The sequence below is a fragment of the Pan paniscus genome, chromosome 1, assembly GCF_029289425.2.
Source record: "Pan paniscus chromosome 1, NHGRI_mPanPan1-v2.0_pri, whole genome shotgun sequence".
Taxonomy (NCBI): Eukaryota; Metazoa; Chordata; class Mammalia; order Primates; family Hominidae; genus Pan; species Pan paniscus.
In genome coordinates, this window is record NC_073249.2 from 93,670,047 (window position 1) to 93,695,891 (window position 25,845).

Genomic DNA, 25,845 nt, shown 5'->3' on the forward strand with positions numbered 1-25,845 from the left:
CCAGGCTGGAGTGCAGTGGCGCAACCTCAGCTCACTGCAACCTCAGCTCACTGCAACCTCTGCCTCCTGGGCTCAAGGCATCCTTCCACCCCAGCCTCCCGAATAGCTGGGACTACAGGCATGTGTTTCCACGCCTGGTTAATTTTTGTAGAGTTGGGGTTTTACCATGTTGGCCAGGCTGGTCTGAAACTCATGAGCTCAAACAATGGTAGAAGGGAGTCCCGCCTCATCCTCCCAAAGTGCTGTTATTACAGGAGTGAGCCACTGAGCCTGGCCTGGACCCTAACTCTTATCTCCAACTTCCATTTCAACTCCCAAACTCAAATTTCACTCCTCCTTAATCTCCAGTCTGGACCCCAAACTAAGCCCCAGTCCACCTAACTCCAACTCTGACGCCAAAATCGACTGCAACCTCAATCCTGAATCCCAGCTTGGCCTCCAGCTCAGAATTCCTATGCCTCTTCCCTATAACCAGAACCCAAATCCATCCCAACTCGGGTGTTCAGATCTCAAGCCAGGCAGGTGCTGGGGGAGGAAATTGGAGCAGGAATGCCCACCCCTGCCCAAAAGTCTTCCGGAGCCTTTGCACCTCCCCTGGTGAGTGGTCCTACACTCACTGATTTGCGGGCGGCTCTGAGGCCGAAGGCTCCTGCTCATGGGGCCACTGGCACATGCCCACTCTGGATTCCCCCGCTCCATGTCCTGCTTCCAGGAGTTCCTAAGAGAGCAGAGAAAGTAAAAATTATCCTTCAAAAGAGCTGAAAGTGGGAAGAGGAAGGAGGAAGGGAGGAAGTGCAGTAGGGAAGAAGGTAGGCCAGGGGAGACTAGGAACAGAGAGAGGAACGCGGAATGGCCAGAGCAGCTTCAAAACTGCCTGGAAACTCCATCCCTGGAGGAACCCACTGCAGGATGGGAGGACTCTTGGAGTGAATATGTCAGTAGCCCCTGGAGAGAGGAAGAACAGTAGCAGAAGCTGGCTGAGAAGGGTCCTGGCTGGCCATCCAGGCCACCATCCAGGACTGGCACTCACAGGTTGGGGGCAGACAGGAGGCAACAGGTTCGGGACTCAGGATCCCAGGCACAGTGGGGGTCCCGGGCAAGGACACAGTCCACACAGCTCTCATAGACACTACAGTTGGCTCGGGGCACCCTCCAGACACCTCCTGAGAAGCCTACAAACACTGCACCCTGGTAGAGAGATGGAGATTGTCAGGGAGCCCCAGCCACATCTAGTAAAGTCCCAGCACGCTGGTGCAGGCCCAGGGAGCCAGCCCAACAGGCCCCCAAGGCCAGCCCCACTGGAAGGCCATTTGATGGTCAGGTCCCTTCCCACCTGGGTGGGGGCCAGCTGCAGGTTGCGAACAGGTTCAGGGTCAGGGAACAGCTGAATCTCTTCCACCAGATGAGCACTGCTGTCCCCACTTACCACAGCCTTGTGGAGCGACCCTGTGGCTATGGGGAGACAGAGAGAGTGGAAGTCATCTCATCTCATCCACAGATCCCTTCCCAACTTCCGGGGGCCTCCCCAGCTGTAAGAAAGCTCCTTCTGAGGGTGATATGTACTGGGCACGGGTCAGCCAGATCATTCACCTTCCTCTGTGCCATGGAGATGGCAGTCTCTTGTAAATGACTAAAATCCCTTGGACCCCTGTCCTTCCTTTGCAACTCCCTGACAAAACTTTGTCCCTGGAGAAACCCAGCTATTTCTCCATAGGCATGAAACAGTGGGCGGCTGGGCGCTTCTGTAGAAAATCACATCACCTGCCTCCCTCACATCCATCAAGCACCTCAGTGAGGTCTACCTGGCCACCCTTTTAACAGGTGCAACCTCCTTACCTGGCATTCCTGATTCCCCCGCACACACCTCTACGTGACTCAAATCTCATGATGTGCCATGTAATTTACTTATTCAGGATGCTATTGTCTGTCTCCATCCACTCCACAAAGACTGAGATTTTTGACTGTTTTGTTCTCTGCTGTATACCCAATACATGCACAGCTGATACAGTGCCTAGTAATATGGCCTGAAGGAATGAATGAACTTGACAAATTTCTTCCACTGACCCTCAAGGTTATCCTGCCTGAGCAGTCTGCCTGGGCAGTCTTGCTGCATTCCCTGCTGACTCCGTCTCCCTCTTTCCACAATGGCTATTTTTTTTTTGAGACGGATTTTCACTCTTGTCACCCAGGCTGGAGGGCAGTGGCACAATTTTGGCTCATTGCAACCTCTGCCTCCCGGGTTCAAGTGATTCTCCTGACTCAACCTCCCGAGTAGCTGGGATTACAGGTGCGTGCCACTACACACTGCTAATTTGTTTGTATTTTTAGTAGAAACGGGTTTCACAATGTTGGCCAGGCTGGTCTCGAACTCCTGACCTCAGGTGATCCACCCGCCTCAGCCTCCCAAAGTGCTGGGATTACAGGCGTGAGCCACTGTGCCCAGCCCACAATGGCTATTTGAATCTACCTCTCTCTCCTCAAACCTCCCACCTTTCCTGCCCCCTCACTCCCAGCTCATGACCTTGTGTCCTCCACCTACATAGAGAACACAAAAGCCTTCAAATAAGAGCTCCCTTGGCTTCCTACCCTGAGCCTGCACACCCACCAAATCACACCCCGCTGCTACAGCTTCACTCCCAGCCCAGCTCAGGTACTGTCCCCCCCGCCACCCACAGCTGCCCAGCTCGACATGTGTCCTGGACTCTGGCCGCCTGCTCCCGCCACAACTTTACCTGCCACTTATCCCTTCTTCTACCCATCTCTTTGCCATCCCCCTGTCTACTAGATGCTTAGTCCTTCCTGTCTATAAAACAAGAACCCTGGGGGCAAGGAGGGGGAAAAAACAAAACCAAGAACCCCAGCTGCGCCCCACTCCGTGCTCCAGCCACCACCTCCTTCCTCTCTCCCTTCACAGATGAGCTTCCTGAAGGAGTGATCTCTACATGTGCGGTTTCCAGCTCCCCTCCACCCACTCACCTTTCATTCCTCTAACATAGCTTCCCTCATAAGACACACAGCTCTTGATAAAGCCACCAAAGACCTCCCTGTCTGCCTCCCCCACCATAGGAAGCTCAGAAAGGGTAGGGAGTGGACTGTTTTGCTCCTCTGCTGTATTTCCAGAACCTAGCAGAATGCCAGGCACATAGCAGGTGCTCAGTAAACAGTTGTTGAATGAATAAGTGAATGAACTCAAGGGTTTCCCTCCTCAACCTGGGGGCATCCTCTGCTCTAGTCCTCTGGGGGATGTCCCAGAACTCTTTACTCACTGGTTCCCAGGTACATGACAAGATGGCTGTGCCCATCAAGGCCCTGGGCTGTCTCCACTGCAAGCCGTGTATACTCCACGCCAGATTTCACCAGCAGGGGCGTCCCCACCACCTGCTCATCCATCAGGAAATGGTCCTTCATGAAGGTCAAGGCCTTATCAGAGGAGGGGCCCACTGAGCACTAAAGGAAGAGGGAGGCAGATCAGGTTGGTTTGCCCCTTCCCCTCAGCTCACCCTCCCTCCAACGCCTGCTCTTCTCCCTTTACCCCCCACCCTCCCCCCGCCATGGCAGTCCTCATTTCAGGGTGGTGGTTAAAGCTCGGACTCTGGAGCTGCCTGATTGTGCGTCCCAGCCTCTGCATGCCTGAGGTTCCTCAGCTGTGAAGTGGGCCTATTACCAAGACCTGCCTCATAGGCTCGCTGGGAAAATGAAATGCACTAATACATGAAAAATAATTCAAACAGTGCTTGGCATGAAGCAAGCACTCAGCAAATGTTAACTGTTATTACTGTTCTCCTCCTTTGCACCTCCAGCAAGGAGGCCTGGCAGCCAGCAGGAAGCAGGACGAAGCCTCCTTATAGGCAAGTACCAAGTTTTATGGCTGGGCGCAGTGGCTCACACCTGTAATCCCAGCACTTTGGGAGGCCTAGGCAGGTGGATCACCTGAGGTCAGGAGTTTGAGACCAGCTTGGCTAGCATGGTGAAACCCCGTCTCCACTAAAAATACAAATATTAGCTGGGGGTGGTGGCATGCCTGTAATCACAGCTACTTAGAAGGCTGAGGCAGGAGAATCACTTGAACCCAGAAGGCAGAGGTTGCAGTGAGCCGAGATTGTGCCACTGCACTCCAACCTGGGCGACAGAGAGAGACTCCGTCTCAAATAAATAAATAAATAAATAAATAAATAAATAAATAAACAAACAGCCGGGCACAGTGGCTCACGCCTGTAATCCCAACACTTTGGGAGGCCGAGGCTGGTGGATCACGAGGTCAGGAGATCGAGACCATCCTGGCTAACATGGTGAAACCCCGTCTCTACTAAAAATAAAAAAAAATCAGCTGGATGTGGTGGCGGGCACCTGTAGTCCCAGCTACTCGGGAAGGCGAGACAGGAGAATCGCTTGAACCCGGGAGGCAGAGGTTGCAGTGAGCCGAGATTGCGCCACTGCACTCCAGCTTGGGCGACAGAGTGAGACTCGGTCTCAAAAACAAAATAAATAAATAAATAAATTAATTAATTAATTAATTAAAAAATACAAAAATTAGCCAAGCATGGTGGCAGGCACCTGTAATCCCAGCTACTCAGGAAGCTGAGGCAGGAGAATCACTTGAACATGGGAGGCAGAGGTTGCAGTGACCCAAGATTGTGCCACTGTACTCCAGCCTGGGCAACAGAGTGAAACTGTGTCTCAAAAAAGAAATTTAAAAAAGGACCAAGTTTTACTCATGTCTGTATTTCCCGGCATAGCACAGGATCTGGCACACAGTTGGTGCTCAATAAATGTTTGCTGAGTCAATGACTGAATGAATGTCACAGAAAGGAGTGGTGTAGCACGGAGCATTTCTCATCACCGTTTTGCACGAACTTGCTGCATGACTCTGGGAGAATCCCTTCTCCATTCTGAGCCTCCTTTTTCTCACCCATAAAATGAGGGGGTTGGACCAACTGTTCTCTAAAGGCCCTGCTAATATGAGGATGCTGTGGCTCTGGGACACCCGTGTCCTGATCTTCAGTCAGGATCCTTGTTCTCCAAGAGCACTGTCTTAGGACCAGCCCCAACTCTGTCACCTATAAGCTGTGTCCTTAGACAAGCTGTTTCACCTCTCTGACCTTCAACCTCATCTGCAAAATAGGTAATAACATCTACATCTCATTTTGATGCCAGAATGAGCACATGCACCTACTCTCATGTCCTCCCAAAGGGTTTTTTTGTTTGTTGTTTTTTATTTTTACAAATAGAGACAGGGTCTTACTATATTGCCAAGGCTGGTCTCAAACTCCTGGCCTCAAGTGAACCTCTTACCTTGGCCTCCCAAAGTGCTGGGATTACAGGTCAAAGGGTTTTTTTTTTTTTTAAATTGTTTTTTGAAACAGGGTCTCACTGTCATCCAGGCTGGAGTGCAGTGGCATGATCTTGGTTCACTGCAGCCTTGACCTCCTGGGCTCAAGCCATCCTCCTACCTTAGCCTCCTGAGAAGCTGGAACCACAGGTGTGTGCCACTGTGCCTGGCTAATTTTTTTTTTTTTTTTTTTTTTTTGAGACGGAGTCTCACTCTGTCTCCCAGGCTGGAGTGCAGAGGCCTGATCTTGGTTCACTGCAAGCTCCGCCTCCCGGGTTCACCCCATTCGCCTGCCTCAGCCTCCCGAGTAGCTGGGATTACAGGCGCCCGCCACCACGCCTGGCTAATTTTTTTCTATTTTTAGTAGAGATGGGGTTTCACCATGTTAGCCAGGATGGTCTCGATCTGACCTCATGATCTGCCCACCTCGGCCTCCCAAAGTGCTGTGAGATTACAAGCGCCTGGCTTTTTTTTTTTTTGAGACAGAGTATCACTCTGTTGCCCAGGCTGGAGTGCAGTGGCACAATCTTGGCTCACCGCAACCTCCGCCTGGAGAATCAAGCGATTCTCCTGCCTCAGCCTCCCAAGTAGCTGGGATTACAGGCACCCGCCACCAGGCCCAGCTAATATTTGTATTTTTAGTAGAGACGGGGTTTCACCATGTTGGCCAGGGTGGTCTCCAACTCCTGACCTCAAGTGATCCACCCACCACTGCCTCCCAAAGTTCTGGGATTACTGGCATGAGCCACCACGCCTGGCCCCAGCTAATTTTTTATTATTTGTAGAGATGGGGGTCTCACTATGTTACCCAAGCTGATCTCCAATTCCTGGCCTCAAGTTATCCTCCCACCTCGGCCTCCCAAAGTGCTGGGATAACAGGCATCAGCCACCGCACCTGGGCCAAAGGGAATTTTTTTTGAGACGGAGTCTCACTGTGTCGCCAGGCTGGAGTGCAGTGGCACGATCTCGGCTCACTGCAACCTCCACTTCCCGGTTTCAAGCAATTCTCGTGCCTCAGTCTCCCAACTAGCTGGGATTACAGGCACACACAACCACACCCAGCTAATTTTTGTATTTTTAGTAGAGACGGGGTTTCACCATGATGGCCAGGATGGTCGCGATCTCCTGACCTCATGATCCACCTGCCTCGGCCTTCCAAAGTGCTGGGATTACAGTGTGAGCCACCACGCCCGACCAGGGAATTTTTAAAAAGACATAAACCAGCCAGGCGTGGTGGCTCACACCTGTAATCCCAGCACTTTGGGAGGCTGAGACGGGCGGATCACGAGGTCAGGAGATCGAGACTATCCTGGCTAACACAGTGAAACCCCATCTCTACTAAAAATACAAAAAAATTAGCCGGGCATGGTGGCGGGCGCCTGTAGTCCCAGCTACTCCGGAGACTGAGGCAGGAGAATGGCATGAACCTGGGAGGCGGAGCTTGCAGTGAGCCAAGATCGCACCACTGCTCTCCAGCCTGGGCAACTGAGCGAGCAAGACTCCGTCTCAAAAAAAAAAAAGAAAAGAAAAGACATAAACCTAGATGAGGGAGGGATGGGGAGAACAAGAGAGAAATGCAAAAGCATCCACATTTTGGAAGCTGGAAAGTGAATGAACAAATAGAAAAGACTTAACAGAGAAAGAGAGAGAGAGAGAGAAGAATCTTCTCAAGCCAGCCCTGGAGGAAGCCCCAAAACATTTGGAAGGCAGGATTCCTAAAGTTCACGAATTACTAATCTCAGCAACCTCTGGAAGTGAGGTTAATGGGGATGCTAAATAAGGAGGATTATTTGAAAGTCTGTTTAAGAAACAGGCAGGTACTCTCCAAACTCCACAGAGCTGGGTGACTGCCCCTTCCACATCCTGGCCCAAGACTGGAGGTTTATCCACCAGAGAGAGTAAAACAGAGGGTTTCTGGATGGAGGATAGCAGGCCCAGTTGATGGGGACACCATCCTGAAAGAGGGGGATTCAATAAGGTAGGTACACTACATGATGAGACTCTTTCCCAAACCCAACCCTCTTCCCCTGTGGCTCCCAGACACCAAGAGCCAGATCATCTGCCTCTGCACAGAAGACTAGAAGAGGCTGCTCTGGGAAACTGACTGGAGGTCTAAGAGGAAAGACTTAATGACCTAAGATACAGTAAAGATACTGACATTGAAGATTCCCACCAAACAGCCCAGCCAGACCACCCTCAGTGGTGACATAACAGAGACCAAATTGCCAAGCCTTAGTTATGGACACAGAGCTCCAAACAGCTTCAAGGTCTCCCACTGTTAAATATGAGTAGACATTCAAGGACTACCAGACATGTAAGTAAAACCACCAACATGAAAGAAACCAAAATAAACAAATAGGGAAAAAAAAAAAGAAGAAGAAGAACCAACAAAAACCTGAGAGGCCAGGCATGGTGGCTCACGCCTGTAATCCCAGCACTTTGGGAGGCCGAGACGGGCAGATTGCCTGAGGTCGGGAGTTCGAGACCAGTCTGGCCAACACGGTGAAACCCCATCTCTACTAAAAATAGAAAAAAATTAGCTGGGCGTGGTGGTGGGCGCCTATAATCCCAGCTACTCGGGAGGCTGAGGCAGGAGAATCACTTGAACCAGGGAGGTGGAGGTTGCAGTGAGCCGAGATCGTGCCACTGCACCCCAGTCTGGGCAACAGAACAAGACTCTGTCTCAAACAAAAAAAAGTAAACTGGGCGCAGTGGCTCATGCCTGTAATCCCAGCACTTTGGGAGGCCGAGGCGGGTGGATCACCTGAGGTCAGGAGTTCAAGATCACCCTGGCCAACATGGTGAAATCCCATCTCTACTAAAAATACAAAAATTAGCTGGGTGCTGTGGCGGCGCACGCCTGTAATCCCAGCTACTCAGGAGTCTGAGGCAGGAGAACTGCCTAAAGCTGAGAGGTGGAGGTTGCAGTGAGCTAAGATCGCGCCATTGCACTCCAGCCTGGGCAACAGAGTGAGACTTCATCTCAAAAAAAATAAAAAACAAGCAAACAAAAAAACTAAGAGGAAACAGAAATGAATCAGAAAGAAGAAAACTTCACAGAAATCCATCATTACTATCCTATGAGAGATATGTGAAAACAGTGCATCCATGAAACAGGAAGCAAATGCTGCCAAAGAAGAGTCTTTCCTTCACACAAAGAGGGCTGCCAGGCATTACGTGCATCCAGAACAAAGAGCACACAACCACGATGAAGTAATCTTGCCCCTCCTCCAAACCAAACCTGAATCCGATTAAGTCTCTAGATCCAACTACTGAACAATTTACAGGAAATACTTAAACGACACTATAGAGATGCAATCATCAAGATCCAGGCTGCGGAAGACTCTGACAAACAAAAAAATGCACAAGAAAAATAGAAGATGGAAAGGGATTATGTAAATTTTTTTCTTTTTCTTTTCTTTTCTTTTTTTTTTTTTTTTTTTTTTTGAGACAGGGTCTCACTCTGTTGCCCAGGCTGGAGTACAGTGGGGTGCAGCCTCGACCTCCCGGGCTCAAGTGATCCTCCTACTTCACCCTTCCAAGTAGCTAGGACTACAGGCACGTGGCACAACACCCAGCTAATTTTTAAATATTTTGTAGAGATGGGGGTCTTACTATATTGCCCAGGCTGCTCTCAAACTCCTGGGCTCAAACAATCCTTCCACCTCAGCCTCCCAAAGTGCTGGGATTGCAGGCTCGAGCCACTGTACCTGGTCTTAAATTTCTTTTAATCTATACAATCCCAGGTGAGGCATGGTGGCTTACAGCTGTAATCCCAGCACTTTGAAAGGCTGAGGTGGGAGGATTGCTTGAACCCATGAGTTTGAGACCCTGCCTCTACAAAATATTAAAAAATTAACTGGGTGTGGTGGTGGGTGCTTGTAGTTCTAGTTACTCAGGAGGCTGAGGTAGGGGGATCACTTGAGCCCAGGAGGTCGAGACTGTTTGGCAGAAACGAAAAATCTTTTTCTTTCTTTCCTTTCTTTTTTTTTTGAGATGAAGTCTTGCTCTGTCATCCAGGCTGGAGTGCAGTGGCACCATCTTGGCTCACTGCAACCTCCACCTCCTGGGTTCAAGAGATTCTTCTGCCTCAGCCTCCGGAGTAGCTGGGACTACAGGTGTGCGCCACCACGCCTGGCTGATTTTTGTATTTTTAGTAGAGACGGGGTTTCACCATGTTGGCCAGGCTGGTCTGGAACTCCTCACCTCAGGTGATCCACTTGTCTCAGCCTCCCAAAGTGCTGAGATTACAGGTGTGAGCCACTGCACCTGGCCTTCTTTCTTTTTTCTTTCACTGTCTCTGAACACAGAAATGAAAAACCTGACAGAAAGATTGGAAGACAAAGTTGAGACACTCTTCTAGAAAAATAGAACACAACCAAAGACTTGGACAGTAGGAAAGCTTAAAAAAAGTGAGAAGACTAGTCTAGGAGGTCCAGAAAAAAGTGAGAAAACACCCCATTGGAATGTAAGCCCCATGAGGCAAGGGACTTTCATCTGTTTTGCTCACTTCTATATTCCCTGCCCAGAATAGTAGCATGTGTCCTCAAAAAATATTTGTTGAATGAAAAGAAGATAGGGCCGGGCACAGTGGGTCACACCTGTAATCCCAGCACTTTAGGAGGCCAAAGCGGGTGTATTGCTTGAGCTCAGGAGTTCAAGACCAGCCTGGGCAACATGGTGAAACCCAGTTTCTACTAAAAATACCAAAAAAAGACCGAGCACAGTGGCTTACACCTGTAATCCCAGCACTTTGAGAAGCCAAGGCAGACAGATCACCTGAGGTCAGGAGTTTGAGACCAGCCTGGGCAACATGGTGAAACCCTGTCTCTACTAAAAATACAAAAATTAACTGGGCATGGTGGAGGGCACCTGTAGTCCCAGCTACTCGGGAAGCTGAGGCAGGAGAAGTGCTTGAACCTGGGAGGTGGAGGTTGTAGCGAGCCAAGATAGAGCCACTGCACTATAGCCTGGGGGACACAGCAAGACTCCATCTCAAAAAAAAAAAAAAAAAAAGAAGATAGGAAGATATAGTTCAAGAAAACTCAGAACTGAAAGAACTAAGATAACTAATTTCCAGGCTGAAGTGGCCCATTGAGTACCCAGCACAATAAATGAGTAGTGTTCCATCAAAGCACAACACCATGAAATTTCAGAACACCAGGACAAAGAAAAAGCACTATAAGATTCCAGTGAGGGCAGTGAGGCACACTGCCTATAAGGTAGCCCCGCTCCACAAGAATCAGTATTAAAAAAAACAAAAAAAAGATTTCAGTGAAATAAAACCAGGTTACATTCAGAGGGCTAGGGATCAGAATAACTTTGGGCTTCTCAACAGTACCTCTGGAAGCTAGAAGATAATAGAGCAAGGCCTTCAAAGTTTGAAGGAAACGTATTTCTATTCTAGAATTACGTATACCTAGCTGAACTATCAAATAGGAAAGTAGAATACATTTTCAGACACTCAAGATCTTAAAATGTTTTACCTGCCATGTATCCTTTTCCAGGAATCTACAAAGGATAACCTCCACCAAAATGAGATAGTTGAAAAGAAAAAAGAAAAAAAAAAAAGAGGAAGCCATGGGACACAAGAAACACGAGATCTGTCACAGGAAAGAGGCAAAGGGAATCCCCAGAATGATGAAGCAGGGGAATTCCAGGATGGCATCTGTGCTCCGGGAGTAGACGGCACTAGTCTAGACTGGAGCAGTCAGGAAGGCTCTCCAGGAAGATGAAACTGTTAGAAAAGCTAATAGGTCTGTCTTCAGAAGAGATTCAGATAATTTAAGAAGAGTTTGGGGTTGGATTAAAGGTAAGAGCTTAGACCAGGCACAGTGCCTCATGCCTGTAATCCTAGCGCTTTGGGAGGTCAAGGTAGGAGGATCAACTGAGGTCAGGAGTTAGAGACCAGTCTGGCCAACATGGTGAAATCCCATCTCTACTAAAATTACAAAAATTAGCTGGGTGTGGTGGCGCACACCTGTAATCCCAGCTACTCGGGAGGCTAAGGCAGGAGAATCGCTTGAACCCAGGAGGCAGAGGTTGCAGCGAGCCGAGATCACGCCATTGCACTCCAGCTTGGGCGACAGAGTGAGACTCTGTTTCAAAAAAAATAAAAATAAAAATAAATAAAAAGCTTAGAAAACAAAGCAAGCAGAAAAGTCAAGATAATTACTAACCCCAGGGAAAACAAAACTATGCAAAAAGGAAAAGTAATCATGGCTTACTACCTGGCTAGGCTGTGAATAAGAAGAGTCATAATATAAATATTGATCTAACCAAAATTACTAGAAAACTATGTTAGGAGATTGGGGGTGGGTGCAGTTACTGTATGTTGGTCCAAGTCAGCTTTTGCGGGAGAGGGTTAGAAAGCCGATTTGCATTGTTTGCTGATTTCTGTGATGTATACTTCCACCATGGCTAATTTCAAGCTACCAGTGTAATATCACTAAACACAAATTTGGAAAAAGATGGGCAAAAACAGTTCTTGCTGGCTGCTGCAAGTCAGCTCTAGCACACCACTGGGTGGAGGTGGGGGTTGGGGAACATAGTTAAATCCTCACTTTCTACAGTGGGAATTCAACAGATACTGTCTGAAACTGAAACATCATGAAGTAGCAATAAATCATGCTATTTAGAAATTTTGAGATAAATTTGAAAAGAATCAGCTAAAAGAGTTGAAAATGGTTGGGGAGAGGTGGAGGATGGGAAATAGGACTGCTTTTTATAGTCAACCCTATAGATCTATTTCATTTTAGATCTATTTGATTCTTCAAATCATGTACATATAATAGCTCTGATTTTTTTTTCTTTTGTAGAGGAGAAAATGTTGCCTCACCATGTTGCCCAGGCTGTGATTTTTTTTTTTTTTTTCATTTAAAAACTTTTTTAGAGACAGCATCTTGCTCTGGTCACCCAGGCTGGAGTGCATTCTCGTGATCATAGCTTACTGCAGCCTTGAACTCCCAGGCTCAAGTGATCCTCCCACCTCAGCCTCTTGAGTAGCTGATTACAGGCACATGCCACCAGGCCCAGCTCATTTTTTTTGGTAGAGCCAGAGTCTTACAATGTTGCCCAGGCTGGTCTCAAACTCCTGGCCTCAAGTGAACCTCCTGTCTCAGTCTCCCAAATGGCTGGGATTACAGGCATGAACCACCATGCCCAGCCTCTGATTTTTTTTTTTTTTTTTTTTTTTTTGAGACTGAGTCTCACTCTATCACCCAGGCTGGAGTGCAGTGGCGCAATCTTGGCTCACTGCAACCTCCGCCTCCCAGGTTCAAGCGATTCTCCTGCCTCAGCCTCCCAGTAGCTGAAATTACAGTCGCGTGCCACCATGCCTGGCTAATTTTTGTATTTTTAGTAGAGATGAGGTTTCACCATGTTAGCCAGGCTGTTCTCAAACTCCTGACCTCAAGTGATCCACCTGCCTCGGCCTCCCCAAGTGTTGGGATTACAGGTGTGAGCCACCACGCCCGGCCCTGGCCTCTGATTTTTTTAAAAAGTTAAATAATAAATGCAGGTGGCAATGCCCAAGACAGTCCTTGGCACACAGCGCATGTTCCCTTGTTTCCATAGTGATATACCCAGATATTTGGTGTACACTTAGCCTTGGTGAAGGGAGATGGCTCCAGCAACTGCTCCGTGCATAAAGGGTGCTAGGCACATGTGGAATGTAGGCAGCTATACCAGGTGTACGTCTGAGCAGGCGAGATTGGTGGGGTGGAGAGCACTAACATTTATTGGGCATTTACTATGCCATGATAGGTGTTTTTTCATGCACATTATGTGTGTGTAGACTGTGCTCAGTGTTGGGGGTAGTACTCACACTGCCTGGCCGGGGGTTGGTCTCAGGGCCCCTATAAGTAGTCCAGCGTGAAGTTTCTTTGTTCAACTCTTTGTATTTCCCCTTAAAGACACGTTCAATGTCCAAGAGAGAGAAGGCACAAACCGCAGAGCTCCTGGTCCCGCCAACCTGCCTGGAGACAGCCAGAGGGAACATTGTCTGTGGTCTCTGCCACACCAGCAGCTCTCTCTCTAGCCCTGGCCCACCCTCAGTGAGAAAACCCAGGAGGCAAGAGTGTGGAGAGCTGGGCCAGCCTCCAGCTACCACTCCTTCCCCTCACTGTGTTGATAAGGGCCAAGGGAGCCCCATGGAATTCCCTGACTCTGGCCCAGGGCCTGGCTCTAGGCCCATCTTGGGATCTGAAGTCTGATTATCCTTAATGAGAATTAATTGGGGCTCAGGCCCTGGGGTGGCCCCTGCCTGTCCTGCCTACACTGGGCTGCACCCATTGGAGGGACAGTGTAACCAGCTCTAGCCTGGCTCCACACAAACCCCTCTTCCTTTGAGTCTCTTGGATCCCTGGTCCTCAGAGAACCGACCAGTGCCTGACTACCAGACTGTTATTATTCCTCAACCCTGGTCTGTGGAGACAGGAGGTCTGTTTCTCTGCTCTCTTGAAGCTGACTACTGTATACACCAGGCTCTCAATTCTGGATCCTGTGGATACCAGACCCCACTTACCCCAAATACCTTTGGTACCTGACACATTGTCAGCAGGTACCTAAACACTGTGGGGCCAGACCATGACTCGGGGACCTTGGACAAATTGGTTAACCTTTCTCAACCTTCAAGCAATGACTTTATTTTTATTTATTTTTTTTGAGACGGAGTCTCACTGTGTTGCCAGGCTGGCGTGCAGTGGTGCGATCTCGGCTCACTGCAACCTCCGCCTCCCGGGTTCATGGGATCCTCCTGCCCCAGGCTCACGAGTAGCTGGGACTACAGGCATGCGCCACCACACCTAGCTAATTTTTGTATTTTTAGTAGAGACGGGGTTTCACCATATTGGCCAGGATGGTCTTGATCTCCTGACCTCGTGATCTGCCCACCTCGGCCTCCCAAAGTGCTGGGATTACAGGCATGAGCCACCGCACCCGGCCGACTTTATTTTTATCTTCTGATACGGATAGCGTTTCCCTGTTTGCCCTGGCCATTAGGAAGTGCAGAGCTAAATTTGTGGCTGGCATCCAGGGACTATACTACATCTTATGACAAGCATTTGTAGTGTGTTGGCCTTACCCCTGGCTTCTCATACTCTCCTTTTATTCCCATTTCTGTATCTATTTTATCGATTTTAATATTTGCCTTTTGTAAAATGCTTCTTATCCCTTTTGGAACTAGGCAGAATATAAACTAGTTAGAACCTCTCTGAGTCTTATTTTTCCCATTTACAAAAAGGGCATGAGTCAAATTCCTGAGAGGTGGTGACGATTTAATGCCTTCCTATGTGAAAGTGCTGAGTAGGTGCTGGCTCATGTCAATTCCTGCCTCCGCTCACTAGCTGGGGCCTCACTGGCGTCAAGTCCCGTGTCCAGCCCCCATGGTCCAGCCCTGCTGCTCACCACTGGGAGGTGAAGACTGCGTAGATGTGGGGAGCTGTGGGAGAATCGGCGGGGAGCAGGACCGCGTGGCGGATGACGTTGAAGGGCAGCTGCCCCGGCTGGGTGCAGAGCAGCTGCGCCTTCAGGAAGGTGGTCCACTTCTTCTGCAGCAGCTTTTCGCCGCCCACGTCATTCTGGGGGCACAGGGGGAGTCAGGGGGCGCCCCGGGCGCCCCCCGCCCCGCCCCCCCAGCCCCGCGTGTCCTCCCCGCCCCCCGCAGCTCGGCGTGTCCCCCCAGCCCCCGCCAGCCCCGCGTGTCCCCACCCCGCCCCCTCAGCCACGCTTGTCCCCCGCCCCACCCGCCCAACCCCGCTGTCCCCCGCCCCACCCCGCCAGGCCCGCTTGTTCCCCGCCCCGCTCCCCCGCTCTCATTGGGGGCCCACCACTCAGTCCTGCCCCTGCCATCTCCCTATTGGTTCTCCTCCAGTTAGCCCCGCCCCCCGCCCAGGCCGCGGACCTTGCAGACTCTAGCCACCCGCGATGTGTGGAGCCTCTCAAAGAAGTCAAACTCGCTGGCTGTCTCCTCGAAGAAGAAGTAGACGACCTGGGTCGAAGGGATGGCTGCCACGAAGGAGGCGTCATCTGCGGGGGAGGGGCAGATGGGCTTAGGGACTGAGCCCCTGGATGCCCTGGGTTTGCCTGAGTGAAAACCCTTGGTTTGGCCCTGGAGGCCAGGACACAGGCTTCCTCGGGTCCCACAGCTTGTCGAGGGGTAGCGATGTGGGGTGGGGATGACTGGTACTTCTTTAATGTGTTTACATAAGACGAAAGCTTCAAGAGGACCGGAGCTTTGCCTTCTTCCCTGCCATATACCCCCTGCGCCTAACAGTAATGGACACATTGTACCTTCCGCAAATGAAAGTTGAGTGAATTAGCAAGGTCACCAGGACTCAGGAAAGGAGGCCAGCGGGGGTCAGGTCCTTACGATGCAGCCAGCGGAGGAAGTTGTCGGTCTTGAGGACAGGCTGGGATCCCAGTGTGCGCATCAGGATGGGCTCACTGCCCAGGAAGTTGTTCATAGTACCAGAATAGAGCATCCCATCTAGGGTGGAGGAGAGGAGAAGAGAGAACTGATGGGGGGGAGGGCTCCTCTGCCCTCCACAGACCTGCCTCTGACTGGGGCTGGCATCCATATCAGTCTCGGGGGCCCTGCATCAGTTCTGCACCTTCCTGGGGAGCCTCAAAGGCCAGCTCCCCCTCCTCACTAAGCACCCCTCTTAGCTTCCTCTCTCCACAGGAAATGGCCATCCTGTGTGGCCCCCCGTGTTTGGGCACTTTTCCAGCCTTTCTGTGGCTACTTCGTCACATACCTAGCTGAACCACTTGCCAAGTAGAATCACTTACTGATCCTGGAAGGTGACTGTGTTTTCCACTTCCACACCTTGGGTCCTACCCTTCTCTCCCTGGAACACCTTCCCTGCCATCTGTCTACCTATCTTTTCAAGGTCCTGCTGAAAAGCCGAAGGCCATCTCCTCCAGGAAGGCAGGTGGGAAGTCTGTAATGTTGGTGTCCAGTAGTGCATTGAGACATGGTTTCTCTCTCCCTTTTTTTTTTTTTTTTTTTCAAGACAGGGTCTTGCTCACATCCAGGCTGGAGTGCAGTGGTGCCACCAACCACAACTCACCGTAGCCTTGACCATCTCAAGCGATCCTCCCACCTCAGCCTCCCAAGTAGCTGGGATCACAGGTGCTTGTCCGGCTAATTTTGTTGTTGTTGTTTTTGTTTTGTTTTGTTTTTAGTAGAGACGAGGTCTCACTATACTATTGCCCAAGCTGGTCTCAAACTCCTGGGCTCAAGTGATCCACCCGCCTCAGCCTCCTAAAGTGCTGAGATTTCAGGTGTGAGCCACTGCACCCAGCCTGATTTCTTGTTTATAACTCCTATACTACCCAGCACAGTGCCCAGTACACCAGAGGAAGTGTTCACACAATTGTTGAACAGTGGCTCAGTCTCAGGCCTCTTCTCTACCCAATACCCTTCCCGGGCCCTCGTGCCTCTGTCTCTCCACATGCATCTTTCTCCACCACTTTTTGTGGCAATTTCAGCAGGAGCTGGTGGTTGGGGTGCTTAATTCTCCCTCTGATCTTGTGCTCTGAGGCTTCTGGCTTCCCTCTCTCTCTCTCTCTGTCCTCTGCATTTTTTGTTTTGTTTTGTTTTGAGACAGAGTCTTGCTTTGTTGCGCAGGCTGGAGTGCAGTGGCGCGATCTTGGCTCACTGCAACCTCCACCTCCTGGGTTCAAGCAATTCTTGTGACTCAGCCTCCCGAGTAGCTGGGACCATAGGTGCGCCCTACCACGCCTGGCTAATTTTTGTATTTTTAGTAGAGATGGGGTTTCACCATGTTTACCAGGCTGGTCTCAGACTCCTGGGGTCACGTGATCCACCCACCTCAGCCTCCCAAACTGCTAGACTGCTAGGATTACAGGCGTGAGGCACTGAGGCTTTTTTTTTTTTTTTTTTGAGACGATCTCGCTGTGTTGCCCAGGCTAGACTCAAACCCCTAAACTCAAGCATCCTTCAACTTCAGCTTCCAAATAACTGGGACCATATGCACGCATCACCACACCCAGTTTCCCCTGCCTTTTGGGAAACTGTAATATTCCATATTTCACAGCGTGACTGGAGAAAGTAGATGTTGGGATGAAGTGGGAAACCTGATACTCACCCACCAAGACAGCCGTATGCTTGTGAGCGGGGTCAAAGGGGCTTTGGCCTTTTCCCTCCATGACCTTGTCCTCCGAGATGGGCAACAGGTAGGAATCTTGAAGTTCCTAAATGGGGAGAGAGGCTGGGGGGCCAGAACGCCAAGGTCTCACATCTGGGAAATGAGGGGCTTGAGGAAGGAAGGGAAAGGGACATAGAGGGAAATTGGTCTGGGGCCAGGAAGTTCATGAGGGTCCTGCATCTGGAAGGCCAGAGTTTTCCAGAGCTACAGAGGAAAGTCGTGGGTAGATGTGAGAAGGGATGCTTGGGGGCCTGAGCGCTGGGCACCAGAGAACTCACAATGAAGGTACAAGCAGGGCTGAAGGCGAAGGTGCCGCAGGTGTAGAGATGGGTGACATTGTAAGAAACCAGGACACGGATGAAGTTGAAACACTGTGTCTGAGGGAGACAGAGAATTTAGGTCTCCAGGCCACCTGACTCAAATTGCTGGACCCCCAGAGGCTGCCCCCTCACTGAGGAGAAAGGCTAGGTAATGCTGGGGCAGTCCCTGTACCTCTCTGTAGAACATAATCCAGGAGATAACCATGCAAACAAGTGCCCTCCACTGCCGCCCAACCTGAGGTCATCCAGGGATGGTCTAGGGATGCCAGGGCTCTCTACCCACTCTACCCCTACTCCCCCACCTCCACTTACCTCATTGCTCTTCTTCTTAAAGGCACATTCACTCTTTTTTCTGTCACTGGCTGGCCACGGTATCTGAAAGTGGGGAGTTGGGAGGGCGAGATGAAAAGAAATAAGGTCCTCAGTTCTAGCTGTGACCTGCCTCCCTTCTCTGCTCTGATGTGAAATCACCAGCAGGCATGGTGGTTAGTGACATGCTGATGGGCAGTAATAACATCAGTTTGTGACCATGGCTATTACTTGAATAATACTGGTATCAGACATAGCTCCATAGTTGAACACAGCCTAAGGAATCAGACAGACCCAAGTTTAAATCTAGACTTGGCTATTTCCTGACTGAGAGATCTTGGTCAATTTCATAGGCTACTGGCAGATACAACCAGGTGGCATATACAAAACACCTAACACGATGAATGGTATATATGGCAGCAGTTGTCAAACCGCACATTTCCTGGGGAAATTGTTTAACAAGTTGGTTCCTGGGTCACGCCTTAGAGAATCTGCATTTTTAACCAGCATCTCATATGTGCAGGTGGTCAGCAGACTACACATCAGGATACACGAACCATGGAGGTGATTGCTATATTGCTAGTGCCTTCTCTCCCTTTCTTCCTTCCTTCCTCACATTGTTCCCATTAATAGGGCGACTAAGACAGAAGCAGCCAGGCACAGTGGCTCACACCTGTAATCCCAGCACTTAGAAAGCCTGAGGCGGATGGATCACCTGAGGTCGGGAGTTCGAGACCAGGCTGACCAACATGGTGAAACCCCATCTCTACTAAAAACAGAAAAATTAGCCATGCCTAGTGGCGGGCGCCTGTAATCCCAGCTACTCGGGAGGCTGAGGCAGAAGTGCTCGAACCCGGGAGGCAGAGGTTACAGTGAGCCAAGATCACGCCATTGCACTCCAGCCTGGACAACAGAGTGAGACTCCATCTCAAAAAAAAAAAGACACAGAAGCATCAGTGATTTCTACTAGTGGGTAGATATCAAATTATTGATATAATTTGAGTCAGTGTTTATCTCATATGTCAATGATTTCCGTATCAGCCATTTTTGCAATTAATATTATTCAATCACTATTCACAATACCAGTGAAGAGTGAAGTCACAGGCCGGGTGCGGTGGCTCACGCCTGTAATCCCAACTCTTTGGGAGGCTGAGGCAGGCGGATCACCTGAGGTCAGGAGTTTGAGACCAGCCTGGCCAACATGGTAAAATCTTGTCTCTATTAAAATTAGCCTGGCATGGTGGTGCATGCTAGTGCCAGCTACTTGGGAGGCTGAGGCAGGAGAATTGCTTGAACCTGGGAGGCGGAGGTTGCAGTGAGCCAAGATCGTGCCACTGTACTCCAGCCTGGGCAACGGAGCAAGACTCCATCTCAAAAAAAAAAAAAAAGTGAGGCCACGACATTTCCTGTCTGTTATATTGTCACGATATACATATAAAGAGAACTGCTGATTACAGATAACAGCAGCTGAGTTATTCATGCACAGGCAGCCAAGCCCAGGGTAGCTGCCGGCCCCCTCCTCACTCCCAGCCCACACTCTTTATCCCTGGACTCCTCACCATGTTCTTTAGCCTGGGGACCCCTGGATCCTGGATATCCAAGGCCAGAATGGCTTCTCGAGCCCCCACGTAGAGAGTATTTCCATCACCACTCAGGAGCAGAGTGTCAAAATCCTGGAGGCCCTTCTGGTGGAAGAAGCTAAGTGCCCTACGTTCATCCCCTGTTGGAGGAGTAAGACAGAGAGAGTGATGAAGACTTGGTGGGCAGGCAGCTGACTCCTGAGATAAAAGTGGGGGAAGGGGAAGGGTTGCCTGAGTGTGCTCCCCAGGCCTTGGCAGCTAGATGCACTCTTCTCCACCAGCAGTTCTTCCCTTCACCCCACCCCAACACAAGAGCGTTGTGTGCTGAGCCCGCAGTAGAGAGGAGAGGCAGCCAGAGGCAGGGTAATGGGGACGGGAAATAAAGTGAGGCACAGTGGATGCTCTTCTAGGCCTGGGACAGGGAGGGCTACCGTGTGGGAGGACGCCTTGGTCCTCACTAGGATGAGGAGCAGCAGGCAGACAGACAAACAGGAAAGTGTTGGCAGCCACAAGCAGCAAAGCTATATGCAGACGGGAGGGCGTATGTCAGAGTCCCTCTCGCCATCCCCCCAACCACCCCTGCTTTCTTCCTCTTCTGTTAAAGGAAATTCCCACCAGTAGAGTCACCACGAACAGAGAGGAAGCATTTTTCTTCAAAGATCCGTGTGGGCATGGCTGGATGTCCCCTGGGCAGGGATGGTGAGCCAGGTGTGGGAGGCTCACCTAGGTCCTCTCCATGACCTTGGCATGGTGGGGTGGGTGGGGGCGTATTTTCCTGTCCCACTGGCACATCGGCAAGGAGGAAGGAGCTCCTCAGATCCTCTCTCATTAGCACTTGCACTGTTGCATTAGTTAGAAAGCTGACTAGCTAATTGATACCTTTGCAGGCTCAGGGAATCTTACACAGGACAGAGGGGAGAAGTTGGGGAATCTGGTGTGGCTGCGGGATGGAAGGGCCAGCCTCAGGGAGGAGCATCTCCTGGAGGCCAGGCCTCCCCCAGAGCTGCCATAAACCCCTCAGTTGCTGAACAGATCACCCTGTATTGATGGTCTGATTGCTCATGTCTTCCCCCTTGTGACTGTGAACACCTTGAGGGCAGGGGCTGAGGCTTATCCGTGTTTGTGCGCCCAGCATCCAACACAGAAGAGGTCTCTGCATCAATGGGCAATATACATTTTCTTTACCAATTGCCCCAGAAAGATGCTAAAGACACAGCCATGCCCAGTCACCTACAACTCCTACAGTGTCTACATCCTTTCCTGAGTCTTCTCCCTGGAGGTGAGGGGGCCAGCAGCCTCCACAGTCTCAGTAAGAAACCAGCCAAGCTGTGCTTGTGTGTGGGTTCCAGGGCCCATTCTCCAACCAGCCATCCCATGGTCCTGGACATGGTATGGTCCAGCATGATCTATGTGGTTGGCATGGGCCTGGTGAGCCCTGGGTCACCGGGTCCACATATGGTCTTCTAGCATGGGCCTTGACTTTGGGGTACCTGGGAGTGTGAAGCAGTTAGGAGTTTGAGGTGCCCAGCTTGGTGACAGTGATATTTAAGGAAGGAAAGAAAAATTACCAACATGGAGAACTGGAAGAAGCGTGCCCCTGGCCCCATGGCCACCTGTTTTCCTCAATCTGCTCTCCAGTGGCTTTTCTTTCCTTTTGGACTTCTGTTTCTGGCTGTGTCTCTCTTTCTCCGAAATCCTCTCTTTCTCCCTGGCATCTCTCTCTGTGTCCCTGTTTCTCCATATCCATTTCCTCCCCTCCTCTGTTCCTCTCTCCTTCCTCCACCCACCTCCAGCTCTCTATTGCTATCCCCACACTTCCTGCCGTCGGACACTTACCTGCATAGTATCTGACCCTGGGCATGGGCCCCTGCCCGCCTCCCCCCGCGGTCGTCGTCGGCAGCAGCAGCTGAAGCAGTTGGAAGAGGAAAAGGCCCAGGAGGCTCCAGGGGTCCAGGCCCAGGGCTGGGAGGGCCATGCTCAGCCACAGACTGTCACCAGGGAGCTCTGGGGAAACAGGCACCCGGGCACTTTCTGGGTGAGCAGTTCTTACCACGTCCCCCCGAGGACCAATAGGAGAGCCCCAGGCAGCAGAAGCGTGTGTATTGGTGGCGGGGGTGGGGCATTGGGGCAGAGAAGGTTCCCTATCTGGAAGGGCCCTAAGACAGTCTCACTTTCATCATCCTTCCAGGCCTCAGCCTGTCACCTCACTGTCCCCTATGGGTAGGAGCCCAGGTCTCCCCTATCCTGCTTCTTCTGTTGTCTTCTCACCAACAGCTCTGGTTTGCCTTTTTTTGCCTTACTCTCAGGAAGTCTTTCCTGTCTTTCCTCCTTTGCCTTCCCCCTTCTCATAGCCCAAGCCCAAACCGTTGCCTGGCTCTGGGCAGGGAACATTTTGGGGAGCAGGTTCCTGTACCCAAAATATAAATTCCTCAGACCTTACTCTCCTGTCACTTTCAGATCTGTTGACACCTGTGCCTCATACTCAGCTCTGACCCAGGTAGGCAGACTGGGTTTGAGTCTGCCTGCTCTAACCTCTCCCCCAGCCCCAGCTGGGTTCAGGGTCTTTGAGGCTCAGGCCTGCCTGGCCTGATACTTCCAGGGAGGCAATGAGGGTCCATCCCACCAGGTTGGTTGTCAGCATTTCCCGGGGAGCTGCCTGGGCAGGGGTGGCTGGCCGGCTCCCAGCCTCTGCAGCTCCCCGGCCCCCTTGTCTCTTGCTCCTGTGTCTGCCTCCCTGGGCCTCTACATAATCTTCCCCAAGACCACCCACCCCAAGCCACCCATCTCACCTCACATACCCTTGAACCAGCCACAGTGGGAAACTCGGTGTCTGGATTCTAGGGCGGGGGTGCCATTCAGGAGAAAGAAGAAGGGGGGTTCCCAGGCCCCAGAGGCAGGGGACAGAAGGCTCAGCCTGGCTGGAACGGGAGTGCGGCCCTCCAGGTGCCCATCATGCCAAAGCCAGCACTGGGAGCTCTAGGCCAGGGAAACCGGAATTTCCACCTCTCGAGTTGTGACAGATCCTGGCTTGGGCGGAAGTTGGTGGATTGGGAGGGAATAAAAAGACGTTCACCCACCTCACAAGAGACACACCTCTCTCTCCCTCCTCTGCTCGGTCCAACCAGAAAGTTTAAGAGGCCCTTCTAGGTCATTTCAGCGATTCCCCTGCCTCTCCATCATGTCACAGCCAGTATAACCAGCCTAGCAGTGGTTTCTTCTCTTGCTTAAGATTTCCCAGATAGGGGACATGACATATTCTTCTTTTCACTTACCCACAAGGTGGGGTCTCTCTACTCCTACCTACTGGGAAGTCCCTGCAGTGGTCTAACCTTTAAACCTCCCACTCTCAGCTGGGCCATAGTCTTTAAAAAAATAAAATAAAATAATTGTATTAGGCTCTTATCCATGACTTTGCTGAGGAAGTCCCCCTTGCAGTCTAATCTCCATCACTCTTTGACATCAGGCCAATAGGAAGCCCAGAAATCAGGCCAGCAGAAAGCCCAGAACATTTCCCATCTGAACTCGTGCTCACTGGACCACACTTTGGAGGCACCCAACCCCCAAAGGTGGCTGCTCATCCCTCCCTAAAGGCTCCAGGGGGAGCCTCATAACGCGGGGTTAATGAGGCATCCAGCGCCAAGAACTCTGTGGCCTACAAAGTGGGTAGGTTCCTGCCCACTCGACATGGTCAGCTGACTGCAGGTTAAAGAGCACAGACATCCCAGGGCTAATCCAACTCTAATAAATAATCCACTTCCATCTGACATGCACATTCCTCCCTGGCAGGAAGTCCTTCCTGTAGTGTAACTTCCATCCCTCCTGCTACAGCACCAGCCAACATGGGGGATGTTACAGCTCAGGCTACTCCTTATAATTCCTCATCTGAGGTACTCAGCCTTCTTTCATCTCTCTCAGTTTCCCCGGGGGTTGGTCTCAGACATATCCTGCCTGACAATCGTTTCTGTCAAGACTTGCCTAGGACTCCCCCAGACTCTCCCAGAGGCTGGTTGCCAGGTCCCTTCCAGTTTCTTAGAATCAAGAGAAACTCCCATTTATCCAGACCCTACCTTCTGTGTCTCCCCAACCCCCAGCTCAGATTTGGGAAGCCAGTCTGCCCCTGGGCCTCTCTGCTTAAACAGATTGGCTTATTTGGGTCACTGGGAAGAGTTCTGATACGGGGAGGCTGGGGGAGTTCCAGCCCTACACTCCCAGCCTGATGTCCTATTCCCACCTTTCTGGAAGTGATAGACTCCATGCCCTGCCCCCAGTTCTTCCTCCAGACATCCAGAATTCTCCCAACTCCGGACGTCCTCTTCCCCAGCCCCTCTAGCCAATATGAATAGTTCACACTATCAGGCTTTAGCCCTCCCAACAATTTTAGCAGCTAGGTACTGCCATAATCCCATTTTACAGATCAAGAAGGGAGGTTACACAGCTAGAAGCCAAGTTAAATTCAGATCTGCCTCATTCAATAGCAAATCTCTTAGCTACAAAGACTCTACAGAGTCCTAGTCCCTCAGTCCTCCCTCCTGCCCCAGTCCACAGTTCTGAGCCACTTGGATAGAGAAGGCAAGGGTGGGCTGGGAGGGTAGTGAGCTGTATCTACTCTAGGCTAAGAAATAAGATCTCTGGGGTGATTTCTGAGGACTTTCAACAGGGCAACCGCACAGCATTAAACCAAGAGTGGGCTTTTTTTTTTTTTTTTTTTTTGAGACGAAGTGTTGCTCTGTTGTTGCCCAGGCTGGAGTGTGGTGGTGCGATCTCGGCTCACTGCAACCTCCGCCTCCCGGGTTCAAGCCATTCTCCTGCCTCAGCCTCCCAGGTAGCTGAGACTACAGGCATGTGCCACCAAGCCCGGCTAATTTTTTTTGTATTTTTAGTAGAGATGGGGTTTCACCATGCTGGCCAGGCTGCTCTCAAACTCCTGACCTCAAGTGATCCGCCTGACTCAGACTCCAAAACTGCTAGGATTACAGGCGTGAGACACTGCGCCCAGCCCCAAGCGTGGCCCTTATGAGCAAGCTTATTTGTGTCAATAAAGCGTTTCAGAGGAAACAGAAACCTTCTTGAAGGAAGGCTGTGAGGTACCACCCCCTGCCTCTGCAAGGGCCTCCTGGTCAAAAAGAGCAATAGGAAGGGCACCCTGCCCCCAGCAGTGCACCCCTCACACCAGTCTCTGGAGTCAGACCCCAAGCCCCACTGCCATCTCCCCTGCTTCAGCTGGCAGGGCCCCAGCCAGTGCTGGCTTCATGGGCACGAGACCTGTGCAGCCACACAGGGCCCTGTGCTCAGAAGGGCCACACTTGGTTTAATGCTCTGCTGTTGCTCTGTTGAAAGTCCTCATAATACTTAAACAAGGGGCTCTACATTTTTATTTTGCACTGGGCCCCACAAATAATATAGCAGGTCCTGCACACAGCATCAAAGAAGCTCAGGGCTGACAGGGTACTCAGACATACCCTTCCTGACAACCGTACAAATGAGGAAACCAAGGCCAAGGAGCGGAAGTACCTTGGCTGGGAATGGTGTCAGGCAGCAGGTCAGGTGGGGTGGCAGTGGGAAGGGGTCAGATGTTTAGGGACCTGCCCACAGGGGCCGTGTCATTTACACAGCTCCAATCTGGGGTTTCCCCCAGCCCATTTCTCCACAAGCCCTGGAGCCCAGCCTTGGGTCCTGCCATGACAACAACACTGAGTGCACCCTCTGCCCTGCCAGAGTCCAGCTCCTCCCCTGCAACCCTTACACAGCATGCGATGTAGCCCCTTCCTGCCAGGTTCTATTGTGCAGAGGAAAGGTCTAGATGTGGAGGTGGGAGGGGAGATGGAGAGGTTGCTTTCCGCCCCGACTCTATGCTACCTCTGCGCTTCAACCAGCCCCAGACGCTCAGTCTCTTCTGATCCCCTGCAGAACACGGATGCTGCACTAAAGGAGCAGCTCCTGGAGCCAGGAGAGAAGCAACTCCTGGCTTCACGAGTGATCTGGCAGGTCCAGTTTCCCCCACCTCCTCCCTTTCAGCTTCAGGGGCAGCCCACAGAAGAGTCCAGTTCTGGGGAACATTGCCTCCTGACTTCCCTGCCTTAGCTCCACCTGCCCTGGCCCTCATCTGCCCTCTTGTTATGATCACAAGCAAGTCAAGT

General features: G+C 51.1%; 1 protein-coding gene across 8 annotated transcripts in view; it reads right to left on the minus strand.

Moving 5' to 3' along the window:
- The window catches only part of SEMA4A (semaphorin 4A), a 30,422-nt gene that overhangs the window by 1,476 nt on the left and 3,101 nt on the right, over positions 1–25,845 (minus strand). For 2 of the 8 annotated variants that reach the window (XM_055113205.2, XM_003821075.6), the window contains exons 2-15: positions 22,498–22,731; positions 21,545–21,712; positions 19,688–19,848; positions 18,132–18,194; positions 17,778–17,876; positions 17,440–17,545; positions 15,699–15,815; positions 15,231–15,355; positions 14,735–14,907; positions 13,155–13,305; positions 3,267–3,447; positions 1,334–1,452; positions 1,031–1,188; positions 618–718 (exon numbers count right to left, since the gene is read on the minus strand). In XM_055113205.2, coding sequence (XP_054969180.2) covers positions 618–718; positions 1,031–1,188; positions 1,334–1,452; positions 3,267–3,447; positions 13,155–13,305; positions 14,735–14,907; positions 15,231–15,355; positions 15,699–15,815; positions 17,440–17,545; positions 17,778–17,876; positions 18,132–18,194; positions 19,688–19,848; positions 21,545–21,683 — 1,693 coding nt within the window. In that variant the 5' untranslated portion in view covers positions 21,684–21,712; positions 22,498–22,731. Of the gene's footprint in view, positions 1–617; positions 719–1,030; positions 1,189–1,333; positions 1,453–3,266; positions 3,448–13,154; positions 13,306–14,734; positions 14,908–15,230; positions 15,356–15,698; positions 15,816–17,439; positions 17,546–17,777; positions 17,877–18,131; positions 18,195–19,687; positions 19,849–21,544; positions 21,713–22,497; positions 22,736–25,845 lie in introns of all 8 variants that reach the window. The other 6 variants (XM_034937358.3, XM_003821076.5, XM_034937364.4 and 3 more) reach the window with 4 other exon arrangements.